We start from the raw sequence: 16073 nt of genomic DNA on the forward strand, positions 1-16073 counted from the left end.
CTGCTGGCCCGTTTATGTTGGATAAGCAAGACTTTACTGTACATGAATCCCATAATTCGATAGTAGGAGCATGGTTTTAAATCCTCTTTCTTCCCCCCTACTCTAGAGAACCAAGACTACTTTGAGAAGCACCGGTGGCCCCCCGTCTGGTACCTGAAGGAAGAGGACCATTTCCAGAGAGCCAAGAAAGAGCGGGAGAAGGAAGACTACCTCCACCAAAAGCGGCAACCGAAGCGGAGGTGGCTCTTCTGGAACGCCTCCTCCCCATCCCAGTCCCCTTCTTCCTCAGCCACAGCTTCATCATCATCTTCCTCCTCCTCCTCCGCTGTGGTCTGAGAGGTTCGCTGTCCCATGCTTCAGTCTCTCCGATAAGGAGAGAGTCAGCCACCATCCAGAGCCAACCTCTGGTCCAGCCGGCTCGAAGGGAGGAAAGGAGAGGAGAGAGAGAATGGCACCATCCGTAGAAACCCTCAGTGGAAACAAACGAGCATGAATATCCCTGGGAGGTTCAGGCGAATCCGCACAGACGGAGCTCGGAGCCGGAGCATCCTCCATCCTCACGCAGAGCGGCCCCGATCCCTGCCCCAGCCAGCCAGCCAGCCTCGGTGCCCCGTGCCCAGACAGAACGGCAGCCGGAACGATTTCCTTCACAACGGGCTCACTTACCTAGCAGGACAATCCTCATGTTTACAGGAATGCAAGAGGTTTTTTAAATAAAGTACAAGAAAGAGAAAAAAAAACAAAGTCTGCTACACAGAAATGCAACAGATCTGCAGTGTTTTTAAATTATTATTTCTTTGAGAAAGGCAAAAAACAAGTTATTTGGTGCCTCGCATTTGTGCCGTAACATTTCAAGCTGCAGTAGATGCTGTGTCCCAAGTCTGTTCCCCAACTCCCCTTTGTTGACTAGGTGGGCCACCTTTTTTTTTAGTTGCACTTAATCACCCCGATGCTTGTCTTTAGGATGTTTGCTTACAGGCTGGGCACATATCCTGACAGCAGCAAAAGGCTATGAAACCTCCTTTGCTAAAGCCAAGCCCTGGAAGAAAGAAGGCCGTGGCTGATAAGAAACTAAGTTGGGAAGGGATCCATTGCAGCCCTGGAAGGGGAAAGAAACCAGCCAACCTAGGCTGAGAAAAATGCTGCCTCGCCTCTTCTTGCTGCACCGTGTTTTTCTAAACTTTGTCAGTAGCTTGCAAAACAATCTAAAACAACACCAGTCGGTGATGGCAAGGACCTTTTGGCCTGTTTTGGCCAGGATGTTTGGGAGTGTAGTGCTAGGAAATCCCAAGGTGTTGACACTCTTGTTGTTTTTAAAAAAAATGAAAACCAACCAATACACAAACAACTTGGATTTTAATGTGGAAGGTTCTGTTGTAATAAATGGTATTTTAAAAAGACACTCGCAGTCTGCCTGTGACTTGGAGGGAAGAAAGTGAAGTAGCTTAATAAAGCTGAAGTAGAACAAACTCCGGGCTCATTTGGGTGTAAAGAAGGACCAATGCTACATTACATGTTGGAGAAGTTGTCAGGGTTTAATAGAATTTCAGATAGCAAACAATCAAGTGCCATGTGTTGTCGGAGGCTTTCATTGCCATAACCACAGGGTTGTTGTGTGTTTTTCCAGGCTATGTGGCCATGTTCCATAATAATAACAACAACAACAACAACAACAACAACAACAACAAAACTTTATACCCCGCCACCATCTCCCCATGGGGACTCGGGGCGGCTCACAATGTTACAAAAGTAACAGCGCCAATACACCAACAATATACACAGAAGCATTCTCTCCTGACGTTTCACCCACATCTATATATACCTCACTGTCTATTTATTTATTGCAACACTTATATCCTGCCCTTCTCACCCATAGGGGACTTAGGACGGCTTACAATAAAACACAATATAAAAAATATTACAGACAATTCAATTAAAATTAAATACATTAAACATTGATAAAAATATACATATAAATACACAATTGGCGCTGTTGTTATTCAAGTTATTTCTGAATAACTGTTTAACTTCTGGTTGTATGTTGTATGTCCATGTGTTAAATGTTTTGATATGGCCGATGGGCTAATCAATAAAACGTGTTGCAATACATATACCTCACAACCTCTGAGGATGTCTGCCATAGATGTGGGCGAAACGTCAGGAGAGAATGCTTCTGCAACATGGCCAAACAGCCTGGAAAACACACAACAACCCACTCAAGTGCCAGTTAACACCTTCCAAAAGGGATGCCTCTAGGCAACAAAGGCCAGGCTACCTCTATGCAGGTACCCTCACTGATTGACTTTGCAGCTTCATTGCTACACAATATTATTCAAGCTTGGTAACTGCAACATTCACACTTGCTTTAAAGAGACAAAGGTTCTTTCTCCCACCCTGGACATTATTCCACAGATATATATATACACCAACACTTGCCTCATTGCCAACAGAACCTCTGAAGATGCCATTAGCCACAGATGCAGGTGAAACATCAGGAGACAATGCTACTGGAGCGTAGTCCTACAGCCTGAAAAACTCACAGCACCCCTATGTTAACAGATTTCATGACAGCAATATGTATTTTTAAATGTGCTTTATTTAACAAGTTCCCCGACCCAGTCCCAAAAAAACCCAGTACTTTACACAGCTTCATGAGCAAAAGAACTTTTTGCTTTCAATGTATGTAAACTATAAACATTATTTTTCCACAACAGTTGAAAAAACACTGAATAAATACATTTATAGTACATTTCCCAAAACCTGAAGCTTAATTTACTCTTCATAAATATTTTTCAGCAACTTCCAAGCTTTTAAAGCTGGGATTTGTTTTTAATCCAAAAAGACACACTAACGAAATACAAAAAACAAAACGGAAGAGAGAAACATTATCTAGAAACAGATACACACTTCCAATGAACTTCAATCTGAAGTAATTACGTAGCAGCCTTTGGCAAACTTGCCAATGTTTGTAGCATTTTAAAGACTAAACAAATGCAAGCTTTTGTGGATCTCAGCCCACTATGTAACTTATTTATTGCTTCATCCAATACAGTGTAGCCTCAGTTGACAGATTGGCTGCTACAAGCCTCATATTTTTGTCTCTGCAATAAACAAGAGCAATTGGACATTTTGGCAAAGCTATCCGGAATATAGCTAACATCGCCTAACAAAGGATTCCCCCAGGCAGGAAGCAGCCAGGCTTTGAAGCTGCAAGGCTATTCAATGCTAATCAAGATGGCCAATTGCAACATTCACACTTGCCTCAAACAGACAAGAGTTCTTTCTCCCACCCTGGACATCATTCCACAGATATAAACCCCACTTGCTTAGTTTCCAACAGACCTCACAACCTATGAGGATGCCTGCCAGAGATGTGGGCGAAATGTCAGGAAAGAATGCTTCTGCCCCCACGTTAAAGTCGCAAGAGAATTATCTTGAAAAGGAGGCATAGCTAGAACAGCAATCCATGCAAAGACGTCTTAAAGTTCACAGCAACATAATGTCTAAAATCAAGTTATGTCAATCATACATCCGAAATTCCCCTGGAAGCAGAAATACAGGTTCAAGTATCCCTTATCCAACATGTGATAAACCAGAAATGTCTACATTTTGGAATATTTGCATATATATAGAGATATCTTGGGAGATGGAACCCAACATGAGTGTATCATATATACTCGAGGATAAGCCAAGTTTTTCAGCCCTTTTTTGAGCTGAAAAAGCTTCCCTCGGCTTATAGTGGAGTCAAGCCCGGCAGCTGCCTGCAATATATGATATATTCCTTTCTCCTCTTCCCTTCCCTTAACAGTGTGTTTTCTTTTCCAAAGCCTCCCTCGCTCTTAACCAAGGCAATTTTTTGAAAAGGGAAAGGAGAGAGAGAGAGAAGCCCTTGCAAGTCAGGAAGAAGAAAAAATATATATCCGCTAATCTTATATTTCCCCTGAAATATTTGTTAATCTCTCCTACAGATATACTGGCATTTCCCCTGCAAGCTTTTGCAATCCCTATGTACCTATATATCTGTTTCCATCTATATACATTAATTTTATATATTAATTTTCCCCTCATATGTTCGCAGGTCTTTGCAAATCCTATATACATATAGATATCTAGAGATGTCCATGTACCTGTATACCTGTATCTATATGTATACATTATTTTTATATATGAATTTTCCCCTCACATGTTTGCAAGTCTCTGCAAATCCTATATAGATATAATTATCTATATATAGAGATGACTAGATAGATAGATATGAATCTATATATATAAAAGGGTAATGAAATTTCAGCATAGGACAAAACAACAAAACTACACATTCCAGAAACACTAAACTTGGCAGCACAACCCCTCATCCATGCCTCTACGTTCATACAACAAAAAGAATAGAAAAATAAAGTCCTAATTAGAGGGAGAGGAATAATTGTTTTTATCCAATTGCTGACAGTTAGAAGGCTAAGCTCCACCCACTTGGTCGCCTAGAAACCCACTCAGCCCAGGGGACAGGCAGAGTTAGGCCTCACTTAGGCCTCTTCCACACTGCCTATAAAATACAGATTATCTGATTTTAATTGGATTATATGGCAGTGTAGACTCAAGGCCCTTCCACACAGCTCTATAACCCATTTATAATGGACTTAATGTCAGGGGAAAACCTTTACCCTTTACCTTAACGACCACCAATTCCTCAATACTTTATTTCCCATACCACCATACTTCGCCACAGCAACGCATGGCCGGGCACAGCTAGTATAGATATATAGGGCTTGCAAATATTGCAAAAGGGAAATGCACATATATAGAGACGATTTGCAAACATTTCAGGAGGAAATGTATATGTGAAATTAGCATATATAATTATAGATCTATATCTAGCTCTGTATTGTTTATATAGGCATTGAATGTTTGCTTGTTACTATGTTGGAAGCCAGCTTGAGTCCCAATGGGGAGACAGGGCAGGATACAAATAAAGGATTATTATTATTATGCTATTGTTGATATCGTATTGTTTTTGTTGACCCTGCTTTTCCACTTACAGAGCTAGTTTACTGTTTTTTCTTTGAAATACAGTAAATATTCAAAAACATTTAACCTACTGATGCCTCAATTAATGTAATTTATTGGTATCTATTTTTATTTAGAAATTTACCAGTACCTGCTGCATTTCCCACCCTTGGCTTATATTTGAGTTAATAAATTTTCCCAATTTTGGGTGGTAAAATTAGGTGCCCCGGCTTAACATTCGGGTCGGCTTATACTCGAGTATATACCGTATGATGCATATACACTTTATGCACACAGCGTAGAGAATTTATTTTTACTTAATACAGTAGAGTCTCACTTATCCAACGTTCTGGATTATCCAACGCATTTTTATAGTTAATGTTTTCAATACATCGTGATATTTTGGTGCTAAATTCGTAAATACAGTAATTACTACATAGCATTACTGCGTATTGAACTATGTTTTCTGACAAATTTGTTGTATAACATGATGTTTTGGTGCTTAACTTGTAAAATCATAACCTAATTTGATGTTTAATAGGCTTTTCCTTAATCCCTCCTTATTATCCAACATATTCGCTTATCCAACATTCTGCCGACCCGTTTACGTTGGATAAGTGAGACTCTACTGTATATTTAGGGATTGTCTGCATGAAATGCTTTGTGTACTTTGAACCATCAGAAAGCAAAGGTTTCACTGTCTCAGCCACCCATGCACAAAATCTCGGGTTTTGGAACATTCTGGATTTCTGGATAAGGGATGCTCAAAAAGCTGTACCACATTGTAGTGCGCTTCACATATTTTCGGTGCCCTTCTGAAATACAGAAATGTGTGTCAGTACTCATGGCAAATCTAATCACAGGATTAAATTAGCTAGATAGCTCTCCTTGATGCTGGAGGCTGTTTTAATTATGGCTAATAGTCAGTGATCTAGTCCATGAATTCGTCTGTAATCATCGCATATTTGAAATCTTGCCGGAAAAAGCCGTCACATTTGTTAACACGTAAAAACACATACTTTCTTAAGTATTGAAATCTAGAAGACCACAAGTTCTCTAGTGTAGGTGTTGCTAGGCTTCCATGAGTCATAGTCAACACGCTAAGGAATTAACAGTCCATCTTCATATGGATGGCCATACATCTATCCCTCTGCCTTTGACACGGAAAGACATGTCTACAAAGGCACAAAGGAATGGATTAAGTAGAAACCAAGGTCTTAGCAGATGCTAAAGGGTTCCACATAAAGCTCAGCGCAAGTGTAGTAATAACTACAGAGAGAGGTAATAAATCTGGCTCTCCTTTTTTGCAAACTTACTCAAACACTGTAGTTCTGGAATGCGGTATCGACTTGGAAGAGACCACAAAGATCATCCAGTCTTACCTGGCTATGCATAAATACACAATCAAAGGCCTCAAGTGTCTTAGAATCAGAGTTGGAAGGGATCTCTAAAGGTCATCTAGTCCAACCACCTTCTGCCAGGCAGGAAAAGCACCATCAAAGCACCCCCGACAAATGGTCATCCAGCCTCTGTTTAAAAGCCTCCAAAGAAGGAGCTTCAAGGGCACTCCCACTCTTGAACAGCTCTTCTTACAATCAGGAAGTTCTTAATGTTCAAGAAGAATTTCCTTTTCTGTCATTTAAACCCATTGCTCTATTGTGTCCTAATTTCCAGGGCAGCAGGAAACAAAGTCTGCTCCTTCATCCTTATGACATCCTTAAGAATACTGTGCTTATCAAAGTAATGCTATGTGTACATTTTGCACATGTACATGTAGTAAACCAAGCGTAGGGAGATCTCTTTTGATGTCTTCTCGATTTCACATCCAAAAGAGATGCCCAGCCACCACTGAGAACTATCACCTGCAAACCACAACTCCCATTTCTTATGCAAAATGGAGGGAGAAAGTTCCACAGAAGCAATGAGATGAAATGAAATCCACACAGAACTGTGTGGGGAACTGTAATAATCCCCACTGTTAACATCAGAACACATAGTAAATATTCAAGTCTACACACTATGTGTACTTCCTCTGATGTCCCATCTTAGTCAGGTACGGACTATTCCTCTCCTTTGTAAAGGCAATTCTAGTATACTATTTGATCATGGTCACTTAGAAAAATCCTTGTCCAATTTTCCATCACCATGATTCCATTGAAATTATTAATTTCTCGTGCAATCCAGAGACTTTGGAAGCCTGGCAAATGTGTAGGACCAAAAAAAAAAGTGGTGAAGTGTGTTAAAGCACTGAAATTGCAGACCGAAAGGTCCCAGGTTCAAATTCCAGGAGCGGAGTGAGCGCCCGCTGTTAGCTCCAGCTTCTGCCAACCTAGCAGTTTGAAAATATGCCAATGTGAGTAGATCAATAGGTACCGCTCCGGTGGGAAGGTAACGGCACTCCATACAGTCATGCCGGCCACATGACCTTGGAGGTGTCTATGGACAACGCCGGCTCTTCGGCCTAGAAATGGAGATGAGCACCAACCCCCAGAGTCAGACATGACTGGACTTAACGTCAGGGGAAACCTTTACCTTTACCTTAGCGTTAAGTAATTCTTCTTAAATATTGTATTTATTCAAATCTAATGCTCAATTGGGAGATGCATTAGATTCGCGACATACAGTAATCTTTGTGCTGAGGCAAAGCTTCAGGAGGTACGTCTGGAGCTCCTCTTTGAGGAATGTCATCTCACTTCATGGAGGCAATGATGGGATTCGTAGTTTGGAAAGGCATCAGCATCCTTTGGCAGAGAAGGCTCAAGACCTTGTCAAACTACAGCCCCCAGGATTCCATAGCACTGAACCAAGGCAATTAAAGTGGATTCATTCTGACTGGTTTTAACATAAGCAAGGCTTAATTGTCCAATGTTATATCATACTATTTTTTTCTGATGCTGCTGTACAACTTCTGATTATGGCAGTGGTTCTCAACCTGCAAATCCCCTAGTGTTTTAGCCTACAACTCCTAGAAACCCCAGCCAGTTTACCAGCGAACACCTCAATATTCCAAAGAAGAAACAATCAGGGCCAGCTAACACCACGCAATAAAGGATGCCTCCAGGCAGGAAGCAGCCAGGCTTTGAAGCTGCAAGACCATTTAATGCTAATCAAGGTGGCCAACTGCAACATTCACACTTGCCTCAAGCAGACAAGAGTTCTTTCTCCCACCCTGGACATTATTCCACAGGTATATAAACCCCACTTGCCTAGTTTCCAACAGACCTCACAACCTCTGAGGATGCCTGCCATAGATGTGGGCGAAATGTCACGAGAGACTGCTTCTGGACCATGGCCATACAGATTGGAAAACTCACAGCAAACAAGTTTACCATCTGTTAGGATTTCTGGATGTTGAAAGCCAAAATATCTGGGGACCCAAAGATTGAGAACCACTGGATTATAACAACCCTAAGGCAAACCTATCATGGCAAACTTTGTTCAGAGTGAGTTTTCTACTAACCTCATCTGAGGCTAAGAGAGTGTGGCTTTCCCAAAATCACCCAATGGGTTTCCTTAGATGAACAACCTTGATTTCCAAAGTCATAGTACAATACTCAAAGCACTACACAGTGTTGGCTTGCCTGACACAACACAAGCAATTAATGTCTTTGCAATGTTAAACAACCCAGAAATCTAATTTAAAATCATTTTGAATCCTCTTATCACTGCCTGATTCTAGGACATTCTCACTCGCAGCAAGTTATGGTGCCCAGCCCTTGAACACGTGCAAATTTTTTCCCCTTCATCTAATTAAGCTTTTTATAATATAACCATGAAACAAGAATGCATTTGCTGCAAATTCTCCAATTGCCTTTTCTTCAAAACACTAAAAATCCTCCTAGCAGCTCAAACTCAAACAAAGCCCTTCTTTCCGAAAACATCTCCTGAGAAGGGTTTTCAAGGCAAATAGTTTACATTCCCTGAAGTAAAAAAAAAAGAACAAAAACTGAAACCAATGTCTATTTACAAAAGGGATGTGACACCCACTAAAAGCGGGATATACAGCAAATATGGAATGCAGATTGCACTATTCAAGAACCAACAACTATTTAAAAAAAAAGAATATTAGCAATGTTCATCGAAAGGGCTCAGAGTTCAGCAGAACTTCTGTCCAAGCAACCAGCTCAAAGTAGAGTTTTCACGTAAGCCTTGTCGAAGCATCATCCGATTTACATCGCCTGCACTATGGTGCCGTGGCCTGGATCCAATCAATATCTGGACGGTGTAAAGTTCACCAAAACAAATCTACTTAACTTGTAGATTCTATGTACTTGCTACTAAAAACAATGCTGTCAAAGTGACAAAATGAGGCAGTTGTAGAGGACTGCCAAATGCAGCCTCAACTGGAAATGGCATATGGCTTTCGAAGGCATACTCCCCACTCCTGCCTCCCTGGAGAAACGGAATAATATAACAGTGCTTTGTGGCGTAGACTGGCTGGCAGATAACTGTCCAGCCTGCTTACGGAAGAACTGAATCCTCATAAACATAGAGGTTTTTTTTGATCAGGCACTCTCTCACTTTGTCCTCTACACCTTTGAGGTCAATGCTTCTCAGCGTCTCCAGCAAAGTCTCCAAAGACGCATCCTTTCCTCTTTGGTTCAGCCAGGTCTGGAGCATCTGGAAGTGCTGCTCGTATAAATTCTTACTGCTCTGCTCAGCCGCATAAATGTCAATCTCTCCCAGGCCAAGGGTTCTCATGTATCTGAGCCAATCCTTCGGAGGGACCTCTTTAATAAAGGTGTAAAAAGACTCCCGCAAAGCTGGGAAGAAATAAAAGAGACAAGTCAGGATGTCTGTGAATAAAAAGATTCTGCCCATTGCTGGGAGGAGAAAAGGGTAAACATACACTGGCCATACTTTGGTATTTGGTGATGAGATTTGCAAGATATAAAAAATGAAAACCCATTTTATTGGGATATATTTTAATCTAACTTTGGTTCTAATCTCTGTTGGACTGGGCTTGTTCCCATGTAAGCCGCCCTGAGTCCATTTGGGGAGATGGAGCCAAGATATAAAAATAAAGTTGTAGTTGTTGTTATTGTTAACATTGTTATTATTATTATGTTGCTAATTCTCAAATGAGTGAAAGTATACATTGGAGAGAATGTGTTGGTTCACTTCTGGGTGCCAATTTGACAGGATTTTTGCTTTTTTCCCAAAGTGGTCCAGGGTCATTTCAGACAGTTTTCAGGTGAAACAATGTTTCCAAACCAGTTATTTTAAAAACTCTTGGAGGGAGTATCAGGACAGCTTCAGGGGCCAGAGAAGTGGGAGCCGGAGTTGCATTTGGCTTGTTGGCAACGCTCCTCCCCAACACAACTGAGGACTTCTCACCTTGCTAAGACTCTTCTAACATTTTGGAAACTTATTTTATGTAATTAGACAGCTATGGGGACCAAGGCTTGAATTCCTGTTCAGCCATGAAAACCCACTGGATGAGCTTGGTCAAATCATGTAACTTAGTCTCAGAAAATCCTGGGGTTGCCGCAAGTCAGGAAAGACTTGAAGGCACTCAACGCAACAGGCCAATCTTTTCCCACCACCAAAACATATCCAACCTAATGAAGATCAGGCATTCTTGGCAACTATTAAATGCTGGGCAATGCTTTGAAAAGAGAAACAAACAGAATGGTGAGCGGAAGGGAGTATCCCATAGAAGGACAACACAGTCAGATAGAAATGAGAATGTTCTGTTACATTTTTTTGTAGATTCTGCTTCTGTTTACATAATACAATATGTGAAGGACTGAGATGATCCAAAGGTTCAAGACATTCCTGGGACACTTACCCTCTATAGGGTCTTTCCCATTTACAGGAATGAGATTCCTCCTCCCTTCTGCTGCACATACATGGGATTCCTGCCATAAATTAAAACAGAAACAAGGCACATATATTACTATGATGACTGATGGAAACATTTTAGAAGAATGCAAAAGTTATGCAGTAGTTACTTTTGAATCTTTTAAGAAATGCTGTCTGCGGTTAGAAGCTGCTCTTGCCACTCTACGTCAGGATATCTTTGAGTTTGCTTTTGAACTAGGGACAATAACTGTTTTTAAATTGTCTCCATTACCTCTTCTGGTGGGTCAGCTGCCTGCAGAGGTGTCGCTTCAAGTGATCTTGGAGAGGGATGGGCACAAGTCTGCAAAGGGGGCTGGGATTCACAGTGCATGTTCCGCAGGTTGTCCACCTCTTCATGGTGCCCTTGACTGCAATTCCTCTGGAGACACTGGAGAGTCTTGAAACAAAATTAAAAATATTCATTATCCCCAAAAAGGAAGCTATTGGCCTTTCTATGTTGTTAATAATAACTAAACACAGCTGTCTATTCTAAACAATATCTGAAAAATATGCACCACGATAAAGGTTAAAAGCATAGAACACATTATGTATATTAGAGCATCATATACATAATAATATTAACAATAATACAAATAATAATACAACTAATGACCAAATTCAGTCAGCTGTAGTGGCACACAGTCGTAACTTACAGAGTAGTAACTTACAGAGTATAAAGATTTATAGACTGCAACCATCCAGATTTAGATGCTACACAGAGCAGTTTTCAGTATAGAACATATATCAAACATATATCAACAAGATTCCAACTAAAATTTGTTAGTGACACAGTATGTGTACATTCAGTCTCCAAAATGGTATGTGATAATATGCTGTGAAACTAAATATATCAGTATACAAATCAATTGACTCAAACCTGGCTTGGAGTCAAAACAAATCAAAGTCTCTGTAGTCTTGGAGCAGTTCTATAGGACTCCTCAGGTTGTAAATGCAGTCAATTAGCTGTAGCTTCAGTTTGTTGACAATAAATTCAGTTTTTCAGAGATAAGTCTCCAAATAGGGGAACAGATGTTGCAGTTTCCAGCCAGGGAGCCTATACTGAAAACTGCTCTGTGTAGCATTTAAATCTGGATGATTGCAGTCAACAGTTGTATTATTATTTGTATTATTATTGTTAACTTTATTATGTATATGATGCTCTAATATATATATTGTGTTCTATGCTTTGAACCTTTATCGTGGTGCACTTTCTATGTTGTTGTCTCTAACTCTCCTTTACCATTATTAAAGCATTATAATTTCAGAAGAGTTAAACTGATTTTCTTTTCCGGTGAATTATGCACTGCTGGGGCAGACAACTTCTTTATTTAGATTCCTATTCCCTTCTCTAAATAATATTTAAATGCCATCACTTCCCACTTCTAGAAAGGTACGCTCCAGATTTTTATTTGTGCAGATTGCAAATGTAATACACGAATATACACTGTAATGATGCTAAATTTCAAAACAGTGAGGAAATGCCATTCTTGGAATGCAAGAGGACACAGATCCTAAAATCCACGTCCTCACATTCAGTTGGGCAGATCAAACTCTTTTTTAGACCACAGAAATATACTCAATTTAATCAATTCAGCATTAGGTGATATAGGAGCCTCCGATGGCCTAGGGGATAAAAGCCTCATGACATGAAGGTTGGGTTGCTGACCTGAAAGCTGCCAGGTTTGAATCCCACCCGGGGAGAGCGTGGATGAGCTCCCTCTATCAGCTCCAGCTCCATGCGGGGAAATGAGAGAAACCTCCCACCAAGATGGTAAAACATCAAAAACATCCGGGCATCCCCTGGGCAACATCCTTGCAGACGGCCAATTCTCTCACTCCAGAAGCAACTGCGGTTGCTCCTGACACAAAAATAAAATTAGGTGATATGATCAGAAGCAGGTTCCTCTGGTGTTATTCTGATTTCAGAAGCTTGGACAATTGAACCTTCTACCTTCAAAGGCCACAAACCTTACCTTGGAACGCCACAAGACTGCTGTAACTCTCCTCGCTTTGGCTGCAAGAGAAAAATGTGATCACTTAGCAAGTTTATTCTGCACAGTCCTGATCATGATTTACTTGTTATACAAACTTACATCTCTTTGCAATGTACTGAAGTGCCCAAAAGCTAAATGACTATCCAAGAATACAGGTTGGCACGTCTCAACTACCACCAGGCCTTGGAACTTGAAAACTTTGAATATCCATTGTGTTTGCATCCTGTTTTGATTCCTTATTTCTAAAAAAAGTGCTGGTGAAGACTCTTGCTTCCTTGTGCATTAGATGGCAAGGAACATATTGTAACCAACAGGTTTTGACTGTGCCCATTCATGTCCTATATTGGACCTTTTTGTGGATGACTGTTAATATTTTATGCTTTTAAAATTATTTTATTTTATTTTATTTATTTATTTATTACATCATTTCTACCTCGCCCTTCTCACCCCTCAGGGGACTCAGGGCAGCTCCTGAGTCCCCTAACTTGTTTTTAGTACGATGCTTGTTGTTTTAATTGTTGATTTTATGATATAAATGTGATTTGATTGGGCTTGTCCCCATGTGAGCCGCTCCGAGTCCCCTTGGGGAGATGGTGGTGGCATACAAAAATAATTCTATTATTATTATTATTATTATTATTATTATTATTATTATTAATGACAGACAATTGATTACACTAAAATTACTAAAGAGATACACATCTGAAGGCTGCTGTGTTAAATAATGCTAATATGCACAGTGTAAGTCATGAGCATGGCTACAGGTATTTCCAAAGAGAAAACATAGGATCCGGCAGCTGTTGCATCAACCAACATTTAGAATAAGAGTTGGAAGAGACCTTGTAGGCCATCCAGTCCAACCCCATTCTGCCAAGAAGTAGGAAAATCGCATTCAAAGCACCCCCGACAGATGGCCATCCAGTGTCTGTTTAAAAGTCTCCAAAGAAGGAGCCTCCACCACAGTCCAGGGCAGAGAGTTCCACTACTGAACAGCTCTCTCTCAGTGAGGAAGTTTTTCCTCATGTTCAGGTGGAATCTCCTTTTCTGTCATTTGAAGCCACTGTTCCACGTCCTAGTCTCCAGAGCAGCAGAAAACAACCTTGCTCCCTCCTCCCCATGACTTTCCCTCACAGAGAATCTCAGCTTCTCTTTAAAAAAGAAATATTTCTAGCCAGATGAGGAAAGCATGCTTGAAAACAGATTTTTTTAAAAAAGAAATCTCATTAGAAAAAAGCTGGTTAGATAAGATGTCCAGCGATAGGAAGGAAGTATGTGTTTCATTGTTGCTTGCCTCTCCCCATCTTTTGCAAAACAAAACTAACAAAAGGAAGTATTTCAAATAGTGACAAAAAACCCAAGTAATGGAATTATGCCAAGTAAATCATGTGCACTTATTCGCTTGGCAAATATTTCAAATAGTGGCAAAAAACCCAAGTAATGGAATTATGCCAAGTAAATCATGTGCACTTATTCGCTTGGCAAAATTTATTTTGCTTGGGAAGGAACTCTTTTAAGCACAAAGTACACATCTGGTTAGGTTTTCCAGGGGTTTTATGAGGTAAAATGGCTCACATTTCATGGAGCCATTTTACCAATATGGATCAGGTTAGCAATGCGAAGAGAAGCTGCGAGGATTACCATTTAAGACTGGGTTTGGGACCACGGTGGCACAATGGGTTAAACCTTTCTGCTGCTGAACTGCTGACCTGAAGGTGGGCAGTTCAAATCCGTGGGATGGGGTGAGCTCCCACTGTTAGCCCTAGCTCTTGCTAACCTAGCAGTTTGAAAACATGCAAATATGAGTAGATGAATAGGTACCACTTTGGTGGGAAAAGGCAAAAAGACACTCCACGCAGTCATGCTGGCCACACAACCAAGAGGTGTCTAAGCACAACACAGCCGCCTCGGCTTGGAAAAGGAGATGAGCACCACGCCTCCAGAACCCGAAATGAAAGGCGAAGTCTTTGCCTGTGTATTTGTGTCTCATTGCATTTCATTGTAACAAGGGATGTAATGTTTGCCTGTGTGTGTTTATATGTTGTAATCTGCTCTGAGTCCCCTTGGGAAGAAGGGCAGAATATAAATAAAGTGTTATGATGATGATGACTATTATTATTAAAGTCAGTGAACCACCACTTAAAAATCTGCCCCCTTCATAAGTTTCCAGGAGATACAACAGTTGTCCATTTTCAAACATATTCCCCCACCGACGCACATTTTAGGGCCTGCAATGGTATTCCACCCCCTTTCCGTTCACAAACAGAAGTGACTTTCCACAGTGGAGAACTTCTGTCCATCTTAATGCCCGAGGACAGTCTGACCAATGCTAAGGGATTTTGTATGTTGTAGTCCAAAACAAGTGAAAGGCAAAAGCTACCTGCCAGGGCTCTAATTTTTTGCAAATTTCACCTTTATTGAGGAGTAGCATGTCATTCTCACCTCCGTTACAGCAACCACGCTTCCAGGATATTCCTGCCACCACTAACACCAACAGAAGAAGACCAAGCAAAGTCCCCACAATGACTCCATGGGAACCTCCTGTGGGGGAAGAGACAATAATTTATATGCATGAGTGATTATCTGGATTTCATTCCTCTCCCCCTCTGCCCTCAACACAAAATCCATGTGCCCTTTTACTCCAAAATTGATTCAATTGGCTTCATCCTGTGTAATAAGAGCCGTGGTGATGAAGTGGGTTAAGCCCTTGTGGCGCCTGAACTGCTGACCTGAAGGTTGCTGGTTCAAATCCACGATAGGGTGAGCTCCCATCTGTCAGCTCTAGCTTGCGGGAACATGACAGAAACCTCCCAGCAGGATGGTAACACATCCGAGCATCCCCTGGGCAACGTCTCTGTAGATGGCCAATTCTCTCATGCCAGAGGCGACTTGCACCATGGCAAGAGCACTTGATGAACCAGCCTGGATACAGTATATCATTTGAGAACACAGAAATGCTGGACCACTCCAACAACTATCATGTCAGAATACACAGAGAAGCCACTGAAATCTACAAGCATGTGGACAACTTCAACAGAAAGGAGGAAACCATGAAAAAGAACAAAATCTGGCTTCCAGAACTCTAAAATCAAAACAGTAGATGGGAGCCAACACTCTGAGGGCAGAGGAGCCCCAAGGACAGCTAATGACTGAACAAAGGATGCCCTCCAGGGAAGAGACAAAACCTTGCCAATGCTAATTAGGGCGATTAACTGAAACATTAATGCTGGCTTC

The 16073-nt window shown here is 41.1% G+C and overlaps 2 protein-coding genes across 5 annotated transcripts in view; one reads left to right on the top strand and one right to left on the bottom strand.

Annotated features, from left to right (window-relative positions):
* The window catches only part of rhobtb2 (Rho related BTB domain containing 2), a 48152-nt gene extending 46750 nt beyond the window's left edge, over positions 1 to 1402 (top strand). For all 4 annotated transcript variants that reach the window (XM_008122334.3, XM_008122335.3, XM_008122333.3 and 1 more), the window contains exon 10: positions 107 to 1402. In XM_008122334.3, coding sequence (XP_008120541.1) covers positions 107 to 336 — 230 coding nt within the window. In that variant the 3' untranslated portion in view covers positions 337 to 1402. The remainder of the gene's footprint in view (positions 1 to 106) is intronic.
* A 1176-nt stretch (positions 1403 to 2578) lies between these two features.
* LOC103281217 (tumor necrosis factor receptor superfamily member 10B) overlaps positions 2579 to 16073 on the bottom strand; it is a 29529-nt gene continuing 16034 nt past the window's right edge. Inside the window, exons 6-10 of the mRNA XM_062961291.1 lie at positions 15282 to 15380; positions 12822 to 12862; positions 11081 to 11245; positions 10796 to 10865; positions 2579 to 9767 (exon numbers count right to left, since the gene is read on the bottom strand). Coding sequence (XP_062817361.1) covers positions 9466 to 9767; positions 10796 to 10865; positions 11081 to 11245; positions 12822 to 12862; positions 15282 to 15380 — 677 coding nt within the window. The 3' untranslated portion in view covers positions 2579 to 9465. The remainder of the gene's footprint in view (positions 9768 to 10795; positions 10866 to 11080; positions 11246 to 12821; positions 12863 to 15281; positions 15381 to 16073) is intronic.

Source organism: Anolis carolinensis, unplaced genomic scaffold (assembly GCF_035594765.1).
Source record: "Anolis carolinensis isolate JA03-04 unplaced genomic scaffold, rAnoCar3.1.pri scaffold_8, whole genome shotgun sequence".
NCBI classification, from domain to species: domain Eukaryota; kingdom Metazoa; phylum Chordata; class Lepidosauria; order Squamata; family Dactyloidae; genus Anolis; species Anolis carolinensis.